The sequence below is a fragment of the Clarias gariepinus genome, chromosome 4 (assembly GCF_024256425.1).
Source record: "Clarias gariepinus isolate MV-2021 ecotype Netherlands chromosome 4, CGAR_prim_01v2, whole genome shotgun sequence".
Classification (NCBI taxonomy): domain Eukaryota; kingdom Metazoa; phylum Chordata; class Actinopteri; order Siluriformes; family Clariidae; genus Clarias; species Clarias gariepinus.
In genome coordinates, this window is record NC_071103.1 from 19,689,675 (window position 1) to 19,710,738 (window position 21,064).

The window sequence follows — 21,064 nt, forward strand, 5'->3', positions numbered from 1 at the left end:
AGATAAATAAACAGAAGACTCGAAAAAGGACAAATTCCAGTAGTAGGATTAATGTTTAAAATCAGATTAGCATAGGGATGGGTTGATTCACACAATATTCACATTCACATGAGCAAGATTTAAAGAGCTCCAGATGCAACACTTTGGAAAGAAATAACAGAAGAGCCTGGACATGTTTGCAATCCACAAGAAGAGTTTATTGTCTTTTTTTAACATAATAAATGTTGAAATTTTTTGGCATGGAATTAGCAAAAGAAACAAATACAAAGAGAATTCTGGACTTCTGATGGCCAGGCACCAAGGTGTATTCTGTACTGTAAAATATTTCATGCATTGAAATTAAGGGGTAGAAAATAGAATTGGGATTGGGCTTTAATGTTACTTTTTACTGTATAATACAAAAAGAAAAGCAAATGAACAAAAGGTGTTTGATATAAATGTTTGCAGCACTAATATTGACCTGAGTAATTGATGTGTTACTCATAATGAATGTTTTTTTTTTTTAAATATTGTCCCTTTTTTTAAGTTTGATGAGAGTAAGTTAGACCCAAATTATGTAAAACTAAGTACCAGAAGAATAAAATGGAAGCAAACAGTAATAAATTGTTATTAAACACTTTTACACACATACACTCTTGTATGTAACAAGAGACACTAGTGGATCTTGTTACATACAAGGGGCATTCAAATCAAACCAGTACTTTAAGCAGAGTACAGTGATGAGACTCTTACCCGCAGTAAAACATTTGAATGTTACAAATGTTTTCAATAATGTCTCATTACTACAAATAAAGTTATAGTGACATTAATATTCTATAAGATTCAAATTACAGTCAAACCTTGAATTGTGAGTGCCTTTGTCTGTGAGTGTTTTGCAAGATGAGCAAGATAAGACTTTAGACTCGGTAAACGAGCGAGTTCTTGAAATACGAGTAGTATTGTGGGTAATCGTCTCCCATAAGCGGGCTCAGTGTGCATGCGTCACTCGTGTAGTCGCTCATCTGTGCACTCATATACTGTTTACTAAAACACTGTGACAACGTGTGCGCGTGTAAAGCATTTTTTATTTTGTGTTTGTATGTGTGTGCATGTGTGTGTGTGTGTGTGTGTGTGTGCGTGCGCGCTTGTGAGTAAGAGTCTCTGTCGGTAAACCGGTGTGTGTGTGTGTGTGTGTGCGTACGCTTGCTTGTGTAAGTGAGTCACAATCAGAATTTAATATGAATGTAAGGCAAAACAAATGCTCGATGAAAAGCATTACTAGTTTTCACTCATTGTCTTGTTTATCCAGTCAAGATACCGTGATACTTTGGTATACACTCCATATGTGCCATTTTGGGCACATGATTCCATACCCCAGCTAACAATACCTTTTACCCAGTGTACACCATTTTCAGATACAACAAAGGCTGACCCATTATCACCATTGCATGCATCTTTTCCGCCTCCCATAACTCCAGCACAAAACATGTTATCCGTAACAGTGGGAAATGTGGTGAAAGCATTTTTTTTTTTTTCAAATGAATCTCTACATATTGTTTGATCCACTGAAGAAATGTGGACATACATTAGTTCATTGGGAATGATAAAGTCTTCGGTTATCCCATAACCAGACACCCACCTAGAGTGTAGAGAAAGATGTTACTGTATTTTGGATGCATTTTAGTCTATTTATTCAAAGTCTCCTTTATTTATTAAAGCTATTTATCCCAGCCTATTATGAACTGAGCCCATACTGACCATATACTACACCAGCACTGGTACTAGATTGTAAATATTAGACAGTACTAATCTTCATGATATCTCAGTCTATTAAGATTACAACCTACAACTTTACAATTATTTTACGTGTGTAAAATAATTTGCTCACATACTTCTTTACAAATATACAGTACAGTGAAACATTGGATTGAGAGTAACCCAGTCTGCAAGCGTTCCACAAGACGAAACTTTTTAAAATAAATTCTTGATATACGAATACCAAGTATCATCGAGTATCATGTGGCACGCATGCACTTCTTGTTTTGATACGTGTGGGATGCATACATGATCACAACTGAGCCAATTGTGGGTCTGAGAAATTATGGGTAATTATCTACCATACTCGAGGTGCGTTCCAAACGGTCTAGAGTACCCTGCAAAGTATACTACACATACTGTAGTGTTCAGCCATGTTAAGTGGCCAAACCGCAGTGAGCGAAAATGTTAAGTTAAAAGGGAACGGCGAACGGTGTAGGGAACGAGTGAACAACAGGTGTTCACTTCACCGGAAGAAATGAAGGGAATGAAAATCTTGTGAGATTTTTGCTTCTGTGAGACGCAATGACTGATAGGAATTTTTAAATTCCCTTTTCCATGTTTTTCATTCCCTTTTCCATGTTCCATGTCTTTTGGACTGTTAACTATAACACTGTGACCACTGGTGCGTGCGTAAAACATCTTTTATTTAGTGTTTGTAGGGGATGACTTTCACACACACACACACACACACACACACACACACACACACACACACACACCAGTTTACCGAATAGAGACTCAGCCACGTGCTTGTGAGGGTGAGTTACTATTTGGTAAACTAGTGTGTGTGTGTGTGTGTGTGTGTGTGTGTGTGTGTGTGTGTGTGTGTGTGTGTGTGTAAAAGTTATCCAACACAGCAGCCACTGTTCACCACCTTGTCTGCAAGCTAGTGTGTGTGTGTGTGTGTGACTGTCGCTACAGCCACGGATCTTTTTAAATATGAAGTGCAAATTTATTTGTTTTATTTTTACTTTATATTTTTTATTTACTATTTTTAAATGAACATTTTTGGGTTGCGGAACAAGTCGTCTGAGTTTTTTATAATTATTTCTTATGGGGGAATTTCTCTTTAATATACGAAAAAGAATTATGCAATCCAAGGTTCCACTGCATAACTCTATCACATAATTTATGCACATTGATGTTTTACAGGCAGAATTTACTTGCATAATGCATGCGGTTCATAAAATATGCTGAAACTTTTAAATGGTAGTATGTATGGATAAAAAGCTCTTACCCTCGATATAACTTCCCTTGGGAATGCTTTTGTGGTAAACAAACTGGTGCGATATTTGCGCTGAATGTGATTGGTGACTTCAGTTTAATTAAGGCAATATCATTGTTAAAGTCTGTGGTGTAGTTTGAATGCACATGCAGTGATGAAATATCAAGTGTGGTAAATCTTGTCATTTCCTCTAAATTATTATGCCCAGCATATGCCTGCAAAAAAACAAAAAAAAAAAAACACGAGCTACAGATTACCATGAAAACCAATGTCTAATAATTTTTTTCTTATGTGCTGTTGGTTGTTATTTTAGTACTTTACATAGACAGAATGAACAGAATAATGTACTTCACTTTTGTTGTTAGTCAGGGTACATCATCATTATAAATAATTTTATGTGTAAACTATTTGACATACAAAAAAACCCAAATAGTTTATTTTTAGGGGTTGGGAGATACAGTTGTAGACAAAGGGTTAAGTACACACTTCCTTTAGATTTCATGAACTAAAAACAAAACAAAACAAACAAACATACAAAAAGACATTGTGGTATGTGTTCAAATGTGGATACACCTTTAAATTTGTGCTTAAATAATTGCAGATATTACAAACACAGCTTATAAACATGCAGAGATTTTTAGGTGAAAAAATTCACTTTAGGCACAATTTACTATAAATTTACCACAGTAATCTTATGAAACTATAGAAAGCGGAGGTTTCTGTATCTCTGGTCCTGGTAGCTCCTGAGAGGGCCAAGTCCAATTAAATTGACACAATTCACCCCAGTCCCCTGTGGAGACCATCTCTCATCATGGAAGCACATGTTGCCATGTTGCTCGATAATTGAGGAGTCCCACAGCCATTGGAACAGCCTAGTGGTCCTGGTGCCAGGAGCCCTGAACAAAGGGAACTTTACTATTACACCAATATGTAATACTTCCGTTCGCTTTGTTCACGGCTACTGCTACAAATTCTCCATCTCCATGACACTTACTGTATGCAGCCGAATATTTATGTAGTGTCAGGGGTAGCTCAGTGGTTAAGCCATTGAACTACAGTTTAGAAGGTCCCAGGTTCAAACCCGCCAACCACCAAGTTGTCTCTGTTGGGCCCTTGAGCAAGACCTTTAACTGCTCAGATGTATAATGACATAAAAATGTAAGTTGCTCTGGATAAGGGTGTCTGCTAAATGTAAAAATTTTATTGTAGATGATATCATTATTTATGATAATGATTGGCAGAATGCATTCCCAGAATAGGCTCTGGTACCACTGCAACTCTGACCAGGGTAAAGCAATGAGCAAAACTATAATCTAATTACCAATTTAATTATTTAGAAGAACTTATATAAACTCTGATTTGATGACAAATAAAATGGAAAAAAAACCCTCTAAAGCATGATGCTTCACTATAGAAATGATGCTATCAAGATTTTAGGATGTATTTTATTTGTGCCAAACATCATGCAATAGCTTTATACCAAATGGCTTTTCTGTAGTTACAGTACTGTACATCAGACCTTTCTCCAAAAGTGCCATATCTTTCCCCACTTTGTTAAAATGGATTTCACAGTGGCCCAAAGAAGCTACAAACCTTCAATGTTTTAATAACCTTCCAATTTTTTTACTCCTAAATAATTCAAAACTTTAATGCAGCACAGGCAGTTCATTAGTCTTGATAATTTGATCTCATCAGCCATTTTATCTTTAAGACCAATCAAAGTCAGAGACATTTATTGTGCAAGTAAACAGTTAAATGGTGTTTTTGTGCTAACCAAAGAATATCTGTTTACATATTAAAACTTTTGGCATCAGCTCTTGAAAATTATAAATTATAAATATAATTTATAATAATTATTCATTATTGAACTAATTAAAATTTCTAAAAGCATGATAAATACTTATTTATCTTTACTTTTTCATATTTAAGGTTATTCTGAGGACATGCACATAATTTTACCAAATTGTATTTCTGCAAAGAGTAACTTCAAAATAAGTGGGAAAATATGCTTAAATTTAATGTTCTAATACAGCAAAAAGAGAAGGAGGGGTTTAAAAAATTTATACACACTTCTTTTTTATCTATGCCCTTTTTAAAAGTTAACTTGACTTATTTGTAGTATTATGTTTTTTTCTAAAGATGTCAGTAGTCCCAAAATTGTTGAAACCTATATGTTATAGTGTACCTTAATATTATTTGTTTGTTCAAGATCTGTAGTAGCATGCTTCACCAACACATGAGCTGCAGTCATTAACCACCTTTCTCCAATGATAATCGCTCCTCCTCGATGGTCCCTATTAAGAAGGTAGACCTGCCAGGGAAAGGAACCAGGGGGAGCTGGCTGTCCTCCAAATATTCTGCCATAATAAGACGGCAATTTGTGGTAACCACATACTAAACAAATGCACACACGCACACACACACACAGACACACACACACACACACACACACACACGCACACAATTACATAATGCAATTTTTCTTTCAGTAAGTTTAAGTAAAGCATTTTGTCATCGTCACTGTACCATAATGGCATGAAGGCATTGTATTATCGCCAGTATTCCTCCATGCTTGAGCAGCACTACATGTATAGTTCCCTGTGTTGGAATGCTCAAAACAGATAAGTGTGCATACTCACATAATTTAAGAAAAATAAGCAAAATCTTTTCAACAATATAAGAAAACAAAGTTTCCTCACCATTTTGTTCTCCCTTGTAAAATGGTTCATTACAGTGGTACTCAATGACTGACAGGTATTCATTACTAGAACCTTTAACAAATTTTACATGTGCATTCCGCAAGGGGGTAGGAGGACCACAATTAATTGCTGGAAACAGAAAACAGGAGAAAGGACAACACTGAATATAATATTTGAGTTTAAATGCCATTAATGTGTGTTTTAATTTTTTTTTCTTTTTTTTTACTTAAAAAGAACATAGAATAAGTGGAGACCACTAATGCTAAAATCGAACCTCCACAATGCAGTGCAAAAAAAATACACTGCACTAAAATGTGTTTTGAGTAACAATAAGTTAAATGGCATTAAGTGAGATGACAAGCAAGTTTAAACACAGTAAGTGCGTAAGAGCTGGACTGGCTAAAGGACTACAGTGCTACTGCACTGATTTTTAGGTTAAAGATGAAGCAAGGGCTAATTCACGCTAATCAATTCAATTCATTCATTCTCTGAATTCAAATTTAAGAATTGTCATTGTCGCAAAGCAGCTTTACACAATCAAAATTATGGAAGTTTGTATGAAATGTGAATGTGTAAGAATCAAAGTGATTAGATTGTCCCTGATGAGCAAGCCGAGGGTGACACTACTGTAGATGTTGTAGGAACCATTTCTCCATGTAAAAATGTGTCAGGGAAAAAAATTCAATTCAATTCAATTCAATTTTATTTATATAGCGCTTTTAACAATGGTCATTGTCCCAAAGCAGCTTCACAAAAAAAAATAAATAAAATAACTGGTTTAGGGTGGATTTCTTTTCTTTAAATTACTTTACTGTACAGGTGTTATATTTTTGTTTAAAGTTTGTCTGAACATTTCAATCTGACACACCAGCATCAATTAGCCATTTATTAGTTTATATTTCATGGCAACTGATAATCCCTGCTGTTGTTTTACCATTACAGGTGTGGTTGTCCTGGTTAAGAAGATACCCAGGTGGACAGCTGCAATGGAATCCTCCAATGAAATTGATGCAGAAGTGGCTGCATGGATTACGCTGGCCGGCACATTCATCAACATCTATATAAAGAACATACGGACAACATAAGAACAAACAAAACAAAACAAAACAAAACAAAACAAAACAAACAAACAAACAAACAAACAAACAAACAAACAAACAAACAAAAAACCTGGATGTCTTATCCACTGTGGCACTTAAACTCACAGAGAACTTAACTGACCTATATGTTGGCAAGGTTTGCTGTATGTCATTAAAACTTTATACTGAAAAGGAAAATTAAAGAGTGAATGTCCTCTGGGTTGTAATAACGCAATGTAGAAGAGAAAAAACAAAGCTTTTTGGTGCATCACCATCATACACACTTCTCATTTTTTCCTTTTTAAGAGTTTAGCAGGATGGTGCTCTACAATTGACTGCCATTCCATCTAAGTCTGCACAGTGTTTGCAGAATAGGCTTTGGCACCACGGCAACTCTGACCACGATAAGGCAATTAGCGAATATTATAATTTAATTACCAATTTTATTATTTATAGGAAATTATATAAGCTTTAATTTGACGATAAATAAAAGGGAAAAAACAGTACTTCGTTATGATTTTTGAAACATATTACTGACAATTACTTTCATGTCCTGTTGTCTCTTTAAAGAAAGAGTCATTACAAATTAATCAGCTAATTGCCTTTATATTGTATGAAACATAAAGAATGTTTAAAAAAAAAAAAGAGTAATAAGAGTGGGCTCTTTCAGAATGGTACTAGACCCCCTTTCTCAGAACATGAGGGTTTAAAGACAGGTTTAATGAGCATGATAATGATGAGAACTCATGTGCTATGTCTTTCCCAGTCATCTTTATTCAAATGAACACCTACAGTATGTCAGACAAATATCACAGTTCCTACTGAATCACTGGCCAGTTGAGAAGTCTTTTGTGACTGATCTCCCTTCCATCCTCATCCCAATAATGAACATTCTTTCAAGCTGTTTAGATTTTTTTCTTTTGCCATTCTGATGTACATTACTGGACCTGATCTAGCAATTTGTACATGTCACAAAGCATGTAGACTACACTACTAGAATATTTATTACAATTATTTGCATCATGGATCTAAATACTTGCTGAAATGTTGTACCTTTCATTTGATAAATTGCACTGTATCCAGTGTGAACCTGTGGGAGTGAGTCATCTGTAATAAAGTAAGTAGATAAACAACCTCCCGAAGCAGAGTGAAGATGAGGATTGATGGAAGACTGCATCTCCATAAAGGACAAATTACCACACAGAGACTTGATCAGATCTTTGCCAGTGAAGACCTGAAAAATAAAACAAAATGAGGTGTAATAATTTTATTGTTGATTGACATGAAAAAGATAAATACAGCTTGACATGGAAATGCCCTTTTTTAAGGCACACACAACAACTGACCATGAGAGAATCACGTTCACAATTTGCACTGTTCTCCAGGTCCAGGTGAATGAGGGTTAGAGATACAGTGAATCCTGGAAAAGCACAGAGGGTCCAATTCTCTTTGCTGTTGATGGGATATGCCAGTGGATATTCTGGAGAGTTTAACCAGCCCTGATGTTGTTGTGAGCATACTAGTGGCAGCAGCAGCACACCCACACTAAAGTAAAACATGGGTTAAAGGTAAAAAAGGAGAACAATTTATTACTAGATTTAGTCAATTAGACCAGACAGTAAAAAAAAACTACAATTTAACATTTTCATTCATTCATCTTCAGCAAACACTGAATTCTGATCTAGATCATGGTGGATGCAGAACCTATGTCTGAGATGATCCCTGATCTGTTTAACTAGCATGCGATATTTTTAATGGGGACTACAAACCACTTCTGTAAGTTGATAATATTTTCAATATTAATGTAAGTAGATATTAAATTTAGAACATAGATAAAAAGCACTTACAACTTAACTAGTCACAACATTAGAATTACAATTAAACCACTGCTATCCATTATGCAAAAATAAATAAACAAATAATAATCTAACCAAGGTAATGCTTCTATTTAAATTTAAAGATCTACGTACCTGAAAAACATCATCATCCTTATAAATTTAAATCTTTTGAGTAGAAACAGGATGGACTTTAACTTAATGTCCCAGTAGTTACGTTTAGGAATGATAACATGTTAATATGTGACTAAGATTGATTAAAGTGTGTTTACATGGCTTTTGTGCGCTTCTTGGCAGGTCATACAGAGCAGGGCTGAGTGTAATGTACAGTGTGTCCTGTAGGTGGCAGTCATAACTGTAAACTGTGGAGGAAAGTAAGGAGGCGGGAGTTTTAAAGGTTGGCTGGCAGGAACTACTGTATTTATTTAGAATAAAATAGCGACACTATCAATCGCAAACAAACAAACAAACAACAAACATAGCCAGGGATGATAAAAGAAGCAGTAAATAACAAGTAATAAAGTATATAAAAAAAAAGTAAATAGCACACCTGGGAAAAAACAAACAACTGTAGAAGCAGAAGTAGAAACAAAAATATATATCCCATATAATAATATCCCATATTATTCACATAATACTCCACAGCCTTTTTTTTAAAATACAAGAAAAAGGGGTATATTATTAATAAATTTATATTTATGCATTTACATTTCTGAATAAAATTAGCAAAAACTTTCTTTTTTTTTGTTCAATTATTATAAAATATTTGTCCTGACCTTCTTGTAGTTAAAAAAAGAGCAGGGGGAGTCAATATCTTTTTTTTTTTTTTTTTTTTATAACTTAAAGAAATAAAATATTTTATAGGATAATATTTATACAATAATTTGAACAAGATTTATTTCAAGTTGTTTGTTAAAATAGATGGTAAGGTCATGACTTTTCTAAGGTATATTATTGACAAAACCATCCAGGATGACGTTACATGAGGCGCAGCGACAAAGACAGCAAATATTTGCTTTAATTTTTCTATGTAATAAAGTTAAGGTGCAATTTGGTTCAATAAATTTGTATTAGTAAATATGGACTTTATTAGCTATTTTAATGCCTAGTTACTTTTCACCCACCCTGTATATAAATAAGATAAGGTCAAAACCATGCGCCAGTTTAGAACAAAAGATAATGTGAATAGAAAGAGAATAAAAAAAATAAGAATAGAAAAAAAGATAAAGGTACGCTGCTGTTATCTCTTTACAGTATGTGTATAATATTATGTATGTAGTGAATAGGCTAGTAACACTTGTTAAGCTGCCTTACTGTGCTCCTAGCTTACATAACGTTAAAATATAATTTAGTATCCAGTGTTTCATGTCATAACATTAGCAAATTTAAGGCAAAAAGTTTTTAATTATATATATTTATATATTTTTCTTCTTCTTTTCTTTTGGTGTGACTCTGAAGAGGAGTTTGCAGCGCCATACATACTTAACTCACTGTACCAGGGATAAATTCAAACCAGCAAAAAATACAGCAAGAGTAAAAAAACTAAGCAGAAATTAAAATTATGCAATCAGGGAAATCAGTCTGTAATAACAGACAGATACTCCGTGATTATGTTTACAACCAAACTTCGGGTAATCCAACTGAATAGCAAATAATATTTCATATTAAACCTTAATGTCTTACTGTGAGGTAATAATATATCGTCATTTGATTACCAGATCAGCATTAGATAGATGGGTGGGAATAGCCATGTTAATATTATACTATACTACTACAGTGAATAGTACACTATAGCATGATATAATATACGAGTTCAAACCGGGTAAAATCCTGTGGTGAAGTTTCTCGTGAATGAAGGGGTAATACCAACTGCTCAGTATAAATAAATAAATTTAAGAAAGTAAATAAATAATTCACCCCACCAATTTGTCCCTCTGCCACCCTTTCCTTTTTTTCTCTGTTAGGTAATTGGCAAACCTTCGCCTACTTTCACCTCTGTTGCATCACCACATGGCTAAAATGGGAATACTGTATTTGATACATTGTTATGCAACAGTTGGTAATAATGCAACCTACTGGATTCCAACCATTGTTAAACAAAGGAATATAGTTGCAAGCAACGAAAAGCGGGCCCAAGCACCCTGCGCCATTGCCACCTTGTTGAAAGACAGTGGGCACACTGGGCACATGCAATCTTGGTATGCATGGTATACATACCAATACCTTTATGACAATTTTAGAAAAGGGGTTGGGGTGGGGGTGGTTATGTTTAGATACCCAAATTTACAAACCCAAAATACCCAGATTTCCAAAAAGTCCCAAATGCTGGAAAAAATGCATCACACTATGATGTCACTCAGTGTGATGTCACAATATGATGTCACCCAATATAATTTCACTCAATATAATCCCACACAGAAAGTTATTAACCACTTTTAAGCACAAGTTTGAGATACCCAACCTGCTTGTGTGAAGCAGAGAGGGGGTGCTTCACACACACACACACACACACACACTGCTCCTCACGGAAACACTGCTCTGTCGCGATTCTTTTCAAAGGTAAAGTGCAGGTTTGTTTGTTTGTTTTACTTTACAGCAGTGATTCCGGTATTAAGTGCTCACACAAGTGTCATTAGTGATGTTCCTTGCTAATTTTTCAGACAAAACAGTCTTTCTGTTAGTGTGTTTATGTGGAATTCAAATAAGAAAGGTTTACTGTGTAATAAAGTCTCAATTAGAAGGCTAAAAATCCATTTTCTCCCTCAGCCTGTGCGTTTCACAGTGTGTAATTTGACACTGTTGCCGGTTTATAAACTCTCTGGGAGGGGCTTCACACACATACACACACACGTGAAACACTTAAACAAAAACACTTATCTGTTAGGATTTCTTTTTACTTTTTTTAGGTAAAGTGCAAGTTAATTTGTTTTATTTATATTTTGTGTTAATTATTTTATGTATTTATTTTTTTGGGGGCTGTGGAACGAATAATTTGAGTTTCCATTATTTTTTATGTGAGAATTAAATTTGGTTTACTTTTTTTTTGGTTTCCCGCTTCCGGAACGAATTATGCTTGTAATCCAGGGTTTCACTGTAAATCCTTTTAGAAGCTCCATTTTTTTTCACGCTCCAGTGAGACGCAGTAACTGATCAAATCAAATCAAATCACTTTTATTGTCACATCACGTTACTGGTGCGCTGGTACAGTACATGTGAGTGAAATTCTTATGTGCAAGCTACACAAGCAATAGTGGTGTACAATTATAAGAATAAATATGCATATGAATATATATGAATACAGTAGTATTAATATTGTGCAAGTATTATAAAAAATACAAATGAATGTGGATAATGTGAGTAAGCATTTCACTACATACCATACTGTGTATGGCTGTGTATGTGACAAATAAAATTCGAATTTGAATACATGTATACACACACACACACACACACACACACACACACACACACACACCACATATATATATATATATATATATATATATATATACAGTATATACACATATACACATATCCACGTACACACATATGTATACATGTACACATACACACACGTTTGTGAGAGTGTGTCTACTTGTGTATAAATGTATAAAGAATGTCCGCAATTAATGTTGTGCAAAAGGCAATTATGTGCAGTATGGAGGGCATAACGTGTCTTAGCGACAGTGTGAAAGTGACAGTGTAGTGTTCATGAAGACCTACTGGTCAGTGTTCAGCATGGGACTGTTTTTATTCCCTTTTCTGGTGAAGTGAACACCTGTTGTTCACTCGTTCTCTACTACGTTCGCAGTTCTCTTTAAACTGGACATTTTCACTCACTGCAGTTTGGAATCACACTTAACATGACTAAACACCCTAAGAAGTCTACTTCACACGGTACTTAATAGCCTAATAACAAAGTCCTGCTAATCTGATGGGCCACAAATTCAGTCCAGCAGATGGCGGTAATGCACATATAAGCTGGATGCCAGCCGTTAGTAAATCTCCAAGAAGAAGAAGCAGTGAAGGATTGTGGGTAGCTGCCGGCTGTGCTGTTGCACGTTGACATTGAGGACTGTGTGTGCCGGTTAACCGAGGTAAAACCTTTATGTCTGCTCTGTTCTTTACCCTACTGTATGTGGAACAAATATAACTGTTTACAGTCAGCTGGTATTAGTAGCAGTCGTTACTAGGAATAGTTTAAACTAATAGGTGATTATATGTTTAATTAACTAGCTGTTACTGCTGATAGTATATACTTGAAGCTAGTTAGTCTCTTATATCTGTGTTTATTATCGTTTCCCAAAGTTAGATTTTTATTTTTTATCTGAGTTGTAACTGATTTAACTGAGATCAGCTCCGTTTATATTAAACAGTGTGTAATTAAAGTATCTGTTTGAAGTAAACTATTGATAAGCAAACCCCTTTGGTTTGGTCTTGGTTTGCTTTAAAGGTCATCTCATGCAAATTTGTTTAAGTAACTTATTTTACTATTTGATTTACACTTATTAATTACTTTAAGCAAACACATACACATTGTGTGCAGTTTGTTGTTTGGCTCTTTATAGATTGAGGCATATCTTTTTTGTCTTTCTTTCTTTCTTTCTTTCTTTCTTTCAACAAAACAGATCAGACCTCAGGATGGGAGGCTCAGCATCAAATCCTGCTGCCACAGTCAAAGCAGACGGTCACCACGGCACCGGCACGCCACCACCAGGCTGCCCCATGCACCAGGCGCGCCAGGAAAGTAAGTCTATTGCAACACTTTAATATTCACAGATGAATGTAAAACATTTGCATTTAATGCTCATGTGGAACCTGTCTAAAATTCAAGGTTCTCCTCCATCCGAGTGCCCCATGCATCAGGCTGAGTCTCAGACCTCTGCTCCTCAGGGACCAGCGCACCAGGACAGGGCCTATGACTTTGTCGGGTGTCCCATGAAGAATGCAAAAGAAATGTCTGACATTGATCCAACAAACATGGTATTTTAACTATCACTTTTATATATGATACATATATCTGTTTTTTTGTTTTGTTTTGTTTTTTAAACAAACTGACCATGTTGTGGATTTGTGTTTCCTTTAGATGCCACCACCAAACCAACAGCCAGCTGCTGACCAGCCTTTCCCTTTACCAGTCAACAGAGAGGAGTCCAAAATTCCTAGACACGGGACAGATAAAAACTGGGTGTATCCCTCTGAGCAAATGTTCTGGAATGCCATGCTAAGAAAAGGGTTGGTTTCAAATTTCTTTTTGTATGTTTAACAATTTCTATAACTGATTTTCCTTGGGGTGAAGTGATTTCAAAAGGAATTATTTTCTCTTAATGGTGAAGTTCTGGAGCTGTGAGGAGAACTCGGATGTCCCTAATCGGGGTGGAAAATACTTGAATAATAGTATTTTCTGCCTATGCTCTCATACTTTAAATTCTTTCTACTATTACATTTTAGTTTAGATTTTTAGAGAACTAGTTACAAATGTCTCTTCTCTCATCCTGTCAATGACCATAACCTTTATATCAATTAAATAAATTTGGTTCATAAGCAATTATTTAAGTCTATCAGTGTAGGGAACAAAAATATTGAGTTACGATAACTCTGGTGTTTGTCATGCTATCCAATATGGCTAGTGTTATAGCCATGCATTTGCAACATGGATAAGTATCTGGCCTGCAGTGAGGATGAGTGCCCTGGCTCTTACTAGAACTATGCAAAACCTTGTATGAAATGAAGTGTGTCCATTGCTTTCTAATTAGCTTCTTAAGATCTGAATTTGCCAATTAATAGAAAAATAAATTGGCGTTGGCTTTAAAACATTTATTGCATCTGGACAGATGTACTGTGTATTGAATTAATGTCAGCTTATAAACACAGAAACCGATCAGAAGCATAAACATGATCATTTGTTTTTATAGGTGGCGTTGGAAGGAAGAGACACTTTCCTCAGATGACATGAAAAACATCATTAAAATCCACAACCGCAACAATGACCAGGCCTGGGAAGAGATCCTAAAGTGGGAGGCACTACATGCGAGGTGAGTAGATTATTGTTGTTGATAATGATATTATTCTATTATTTTATTATTGTTGTTAGTTACGATGCACCCGCCGTCCACTTAATTTAGGAACATTTGCTCATCACAAGCAGCTTAAACAGCACATTTGTAGAGTTCTAACCTCAAGCGTGTGCATTCTGAAATGCTTTTCTTCTCACCAGTGACAGTAAAGAGTGATTACATTGCTGTAGACCCCCCAGACATATTGGACGCAAAGCCCAATCCTACTGTGGCGGGGAAAAGCAGGCATTCTTACCAAACCACACTGATGCACTAAAAATACTGGGCAATTACATATGCATATACAGATGTAACATTAACTCGTAAAATAAACCCTAAAATTTAATTCTTACAAAAAGCCTTTAAAGAAAAATTGAGCAGAGACCAGAAAATAACTGTCAGCAGTATTTGCTGATTTTTAAAAAACTAATTTTCTAGGTAGTTTTAAATTAATTTTGTTAAAATTTACTATTAAAGCCTGTTCTTTATATAGTTCGTAGATGACTTTTTTTTTTGTTTTTTTTTTGTGTTCATTCACGTGTCTATCAAGTGTAATACCTTCTGCCATTGTCTTTAAATTAAGAGTTTATAGAAAACCTGTACCTTTTGTCCATTAATGTCACACTTGACAAAATGCTAAATATTTTCAGGATGTCAATTAAGCTCTGAATTTTGAGGATTTGTTTATTTTCCCTAAAGAGGTTACATTGCTTTGCAAATTAATTCACTTGGACTAAGCTTGTCCATGCTCTGAGGCTTTTTGTTTACCAGTATGAGTCCAAATGTCACATCCATAACACTGTGACTGCTCTCCATTGTCTCCAACTGGTCTAGACATCCTCCTCTGATCTCTTCCCACATGGCATTTCCACCCCTAGAAGGGCTGCTTACTTTTTTTTTAACCATTCTGTGTAAATTCTAGAGTTTTGTGTGAAATTGTCAGGAGATCAGCAGTAACTGAAATACTTAAAGCAGCCAGTATAAACTAAATGCATATGAGGTGGTCCGAGTAATGGAGATCCCATTCTGATGCTTGATGTGAGAGTTAACCATACCTCTTGACATGCATTTGTGTGAATTGAGGCATGTAGTGGTGCAGCCACATGCCCATAAGTTGCATGGAGGTGCATGAAATCTACAGAAATTTTAATTAAAAAATGGTAATTAAATGGTGACTTTAATATGTTTAAAATTTAAGACTTTTATACAGTCATTATATATAAATATATAATATCTGTAAAGAAAATTGAGAACCTAAGGCCCCCATCACATTCTGACGAAGTACAGAACACAGCATCAGTCGGGTCAAAAAGGAAAAAATATGCATTTATGAAGTTCATCCTTGCCACGTCCATGTCAGGTTCTCAATGCTGTCATGTTACTTATTTCCTATCATGCACATGACCATTGCTTACCAGGTTGAAGAAGATTGAACGGAGCTATTACCATGTCCTGTCGGATCACACCACACTCTTACTCGGGCACTTATCACACACTAACTGCATTGTAAATGCTTGTCTTTTTGGTGCTTACCTTTAAGGTTGGCATCCACTGTGTTGCATTACTGACACCTTCTGGTCATCTTCCTTTCAGTTTAAATCCTCTTTCCTTGTCTCGTCGTCACTAAGAAACCTATCGGTACTGATTGGTTGGAATAAATACTATGACATACGTGCAGAAATTTTCATCACAAAGTGATAGTGTGAGGAATTGGATCCAGTATTTATAACTAAATTTTCTAAATGTGACGGATGCAATTATAACCTGCTGCATGCACAACATTAGTGTGGTTAGTGCTAGAAGAACGCAATATGAACTCGCTGCGCTCTTCTAAAACATGGCAAGGACCTACTATGTTAATAGGACAAGCATGAAGGTGTTGTTGTGAGAACTCCATTGACTGAGCGTAAACGCAATCACATCCCAATGACTTGGACAGAACACCATCCAATCCTTCCAGTCGGCGTCACGCTACAATTAAATCCTTAAGAGGTTTTAGTTAGTAATGCTTACATTACTTCATAATATAAAATTCTTCCAGCATTCTGCTTCGTTCCTCACCAGGCTTTAAAAGAAAAAAAAAAAAAAAGAAAAACTGTGTGGCAGCTCCATGTTAAGGGAGACAAAACAATTACAAATATAAACATAATGCAAGTAACGAGGGTGTGTACAGTATGTGTCAGGGGTATGGACTTTGTATTGGTGTGTTAAATGATGTGTATGGCTAAACAGAAACACTGCACATAGTCACTTGAACATGTGCAATGTTTACTTTTACTTCTGTCATTTTACCACTGAATGAGTAATTGGGTTAATGTTGCATGTACAGCTTTCTACTGAAGTGTCACTTATTGTACTTTTTCCTGGTTTGTAGTGAATGTCCATGTGGTCCTTCTTTGAAACGGTTTGGTGGTAAAGCAAAGGAGTTCTCACCCAGGGCCCGGATACGCCATTGGATGGGGTATGAAGTTGTATTTTGTATAAGTGATGTATTGCTAGCTAACTATGCTCAGGTTCCCCTGGACCGTGTATTCTAACTGTGTGTGTGTGCTCATGCATGTAGATATGAACTACCCTTTGACCGACATGACTGGATTGTGGATCGTTGTGGAAAAGAGGTCCGGTATGTGATTGACTATTATGAAGGTGACCTCGACAAAAGCACATACCAGTTCTCTATCTTGGATGTACGTCCTGCTTTTGACTCTCTTGGTGCAGTGTGGGACAGAGTAAAGGTGGCCTGGTGGCGATGGTCATCTTGAACTCCTGAAAAGCTCACATGGACTTTTCTACTATGTTAAGATGTGAATAAAAACTAAATGTGGAAATAGACCTGCATATGTAAATGTATTCTATACTGTACACTGATAACAATTTAAGAGAGAAACATACTCATATACTGTATATGGGGATGTGTTTGAGGTGTGACTGAGATTTTAATTTGGATGAGTCTTTCTTATGAGGCTCTTTTTAAAAATATTTTAATAAGGATAAAATACAGTTGCAGGAACTTTTGCACCCAAATGTCCAATTAAATAACCAAAACTGCTCAGTTAATGAAACTGCATTGAAATTCATTCGTTTAAAGAAAATATTATTTTAGGGATTAGGTTAAATAAGACAGTAAGTGAGAATAATGTAAAGTTTAACTTGTAAAATCTGTAAGAAGTGTTTTTGTTGTTGTTGTTTAAGCTGCTATATTCTCTGCCAGTACTTTCAGTAATGTTTTTAGTTTGTGTTATTTCTGGATCATCTTATTTCATTTTTTTAGATGTTAATTTTTACCATATGCGGTTTAAATCAGATTAATTTGTGTGGATATTTTTGTCTTTCTGTCCATGTATGTTTTAAAGGCTACTATATTTAATAAAATTGTCCGTATGTATGTGGTTTGCTAGACAACTTTTTTTTTTTTTTTTCAAAATTGCAAGCCATTAAAAATTGTCTGTCTGGATTACGATATCTGTTGCAGTTGAAATGCCAAAAAATTGACTTGTGTGACACTTCAGACTTCTTTCCAGGAGTTAATTCTAGCACCTTCACCTTTTTACTTTTTCATGTCTGGTTTGCCTTTCTGTCTGAACGTCATCAAGTTGATGTGATTTCTTCTTGTACACACTAGATGGCCACATTTCCACATCGAGTACTCACTTTTTCAGCTGTGTAGGTCGCCTAACCTCATAAGGCTCCACTGTCCTAATATGAGAAGACATTTTCGCTCGACTTAACTGTGTATACCCTTGTAGAACCTTCATATTACTTTTCTTTTGCCAAAACTTTTACTGTTTAAAGACACTGAAGTTTAACAGTTAGTAGGTTCCAAAAAACTGAAATGGTGAAAAGCAATTAGAAGGCTCATGGCATTTAAGTTTAACTCTCATGAGGTTAAGGAAACTCTTAAGAAGAGACGAAAGTTAAAAGTCAAGGAATCTTTACTGGGCAGCATTGTTTTGGTTTTTTTGGTTATATTAGGAATATTATCTAGTGCTTGTCGATTTACGGGTGTGTGGGCAAGATTTTTTTACAGTGTGATAAAGCCTCAAGGTACCCATGACCCTTTTAAGATTTAGGACATTAGGTGAGCTGGATATCTCTCACTCAAAGTTTCCATGAAGATTTTTTTATTTCAGCTGCTGTTTTTCTGATTATGCTACAAGATGCAGTTAAACAGTTTGCCTCTCTCTGAAGGCTATGGAGATGCATGTGCTCACTCAGATATGTGCATGTTACATTTCCAGCAGGACTGCTGCTTGGCTGGGAGCCATGGACCCATGGCACAGAGCAGAGAGCAGATATACAAACAGCCTGTGGCAATTCAGATTGGCTGCCTGATCCTGTGCACCGCTCACCCTGACCAAAGCTCTTTAGCCTGGTCTTATTTACATACCAAAAGATGCTGTGCTGTGCCAAGTACAATAACAAGGCTTTGTCACAACTGTAATTAGCTTAAGTCTCTCTCTTTCAAAAGGAGTTTTATGAAAACTCAGTATCAAGTCCTGTAATTAGTATGTTTTTAAGAATATCAACATGTTATCTATCTGTATTATTCTGAAACTGAAGCATACAAAAGATATTTTAAGATCTCTCTATTAAATGGGCTATAACAGGCTTTTGCTTGTTTAACAGTACATGAGCAGAAGCATACAGCATACAGATGGTATATTGTTACCAAGTACTTTGCAACATTTTAAGTATTATAGAACATTCATACCTGACCTACAGTAGCCTATGCTTTAGATTTACCCAAGACTTCAGACTTCTATAGCAACCATCTGTACATGTTTACTTTTTCTTCTACTTTTACAGCATTTATCAGAGACTCTTATATCGAGCCACTTAAACATCCACATGCTAGTTCAACAGGTCAGGATCTAAGAATATCAAGCTAAATCTCTGTAAGAGAGAAGTTAGTACAGCGAGAAAACTCTCAAGACAATGAATAAATATGATTTCTTTTTTCATTCTTTTTATTTTTTACATGGTCACATCATAGAGTAATTGCTTGTTTATGAGAGAATGGTAGATGCTCTATAAAAAGCAGCTGATTACCATCCATTCCACTTCTCTCAGCTGCAAATATGTGTCAAAAGCACTTGACACAATGGAAGTAAGTAAATGTGCACTATTTTCTAGTAGAATGTAAAAATAACAAAAATTTCCATTATTTAAATAATCCTCCATTTAGTTAATGCATGAAGGCAGCTTTTCAAGGTTTATTACTCTGCAGTGTAGAGACAAAAAATATCTGCAAACTGCCTTTAATCTGATTGAGGATTTGAGACATCTTCACAGATGACACGGTAATATCTGCTTTTGTGTCATGCTTAGAATATACTACCTTAGATGGTGCTGAATATTAATATACTGTATATAATTGAAGAAAGTGAAGATTGTAATGCCCTTTTCTCTTAATTTATCTGTTGCTATCACTACCTTCTATTCACAGTAAATGTAGAGATAGTACCATTTTTCTTGCCAAAATACATGTCAGATTTTACTACCTGTTAAAGGTGTTAAAAGTGAGGACATTTACTCTTTAATAAAGGGTTATTCCTGCTTTTTTTAATGGTCATATAGAGTTGATGTCACACCTGAGGGGTGACAAAGATCCTGCTTCGGAACTTTATGGGAAAGTTATAATTTCTAGGGTATTATATTTTTGCTATATTCAAGTGTAGCATATCCATTTATTTATTTCTTTTGAACATTTTAGGCACATTATTAGCAAATCAGTGACTTAGTGGTTAGCACTGTTGCCACAAACCTCCAGGGGTGGGGATTCAACCCTGTGATGCCCTGTGATGGACTGGTTCCCCAGGGTGTCACCTGCGTTGTGCACTGAGCTTCCAGGGATAGACTCAAGGCCCCCTGAGAGGATAAGCAGCATGGAATAAGAAAGAAAGAAAGACAGAAAGGAGGAAAGAATAAATATTGATGCTACAGCATTGAAATAGTTTTAATGGCCCTTTAGGGGGGAAAAAATCAGCTTGTGTAGCATAGCTCTTATAAAGCCAACTCTGCATGACCATAACATTCTATGTCTTATCTGGCTCCATCAGCTACCATTGATTGCCCTAAATTCTGCAGTGCTAAGTATGTCTTGCCTTCATTAAATCAATAAACAAACAAAAATTATTCAGGAAAAAATGGGCTCGAAGTCTGTCCATGCCTTATTCCATTTTGAAATGATTATTTCCTAATCTTTCAATAAAATCTTTGAAATGACTACGCCAAGCTGGTCTATGTAAAATGAAACTTAAATTAAAAAATGAAATAAATGCAAAACAATAAATCCACTGTTTCATTGATATAAATAAACTAGAACAATAACAATATTGTCTAGATTGTCCTTATATCTTAAAGCAGCACAGTA

The 21,064-nt window shown here is 35.5% G+C and overlaps 2 protein-coding genes across 2 annotated transcripts; one reads left to right on the forward strand and one right to left on the reverse strand.

Annotated features, from left to right (window-relative positions):
• Nucleotides 1–209: 209 nt before the first annotated feature.
• On the reverse strand, nucleotides 210–8,359 carry LOC128519919 (mannan-binding lectin serine protease 2-like). The gene is made up of 8 exons (XM_053493884.1): nucleotides 8,147–8,359; nucleotides 7,854–8,034; nucleotides 6,656–6,778; nucleotides 5,722–5,850; nucleotides 5,549–5,620; nucleotides 5,208–5,416; nucleotides 3,035–3,237; nucleotides 210–1,618 (listed from the first exon to the last, which is right to left on the reverse strand). The coding sequence occupies exons 1-8, from the start codon at nucleotides 8,357–8,359 to the stop codon at nucleotides 1,258–1,260; spliced, it is 1,491 nt and encodes a 496-aa protein (XP_053349859.1). The 3' UTR covers nucleotides 210–1,257.
• Nucleotides 8,360–12,613: 4,254 nt separating this feature from the next.
• LOC128520441 (holocytochrome c-type synthase) lies at nucleotides 12,614–18,076 on the forward strand. Its single transcript, XM_053494685.1, has 7 exons — nucleotides 12,614–12,732; nucleotides 13,264–13,382; nucleotides 13,470–13,618; nucleotides 13,722–13,870; nucleotides 14,551–14,670; nucleotides 17,066–17,152; nucleotides 17,255–18,076. Exons 2-7 carry the CDS (start codon nucleotides 13,277–13,279, stop codon nucleotides 17,451–17,453), a joined length of 810 nt encoding a protein of 269 aa, XP_053350660.1. The 5' UTR covers nucleotides 12,614–12,732; nucleotides 13,264–13,276; the 3' UTR covers nucleotides 17,454–18,076.
• Nucleotides 18,077–21,064: the final 2,988 nt, after the last annotated feature.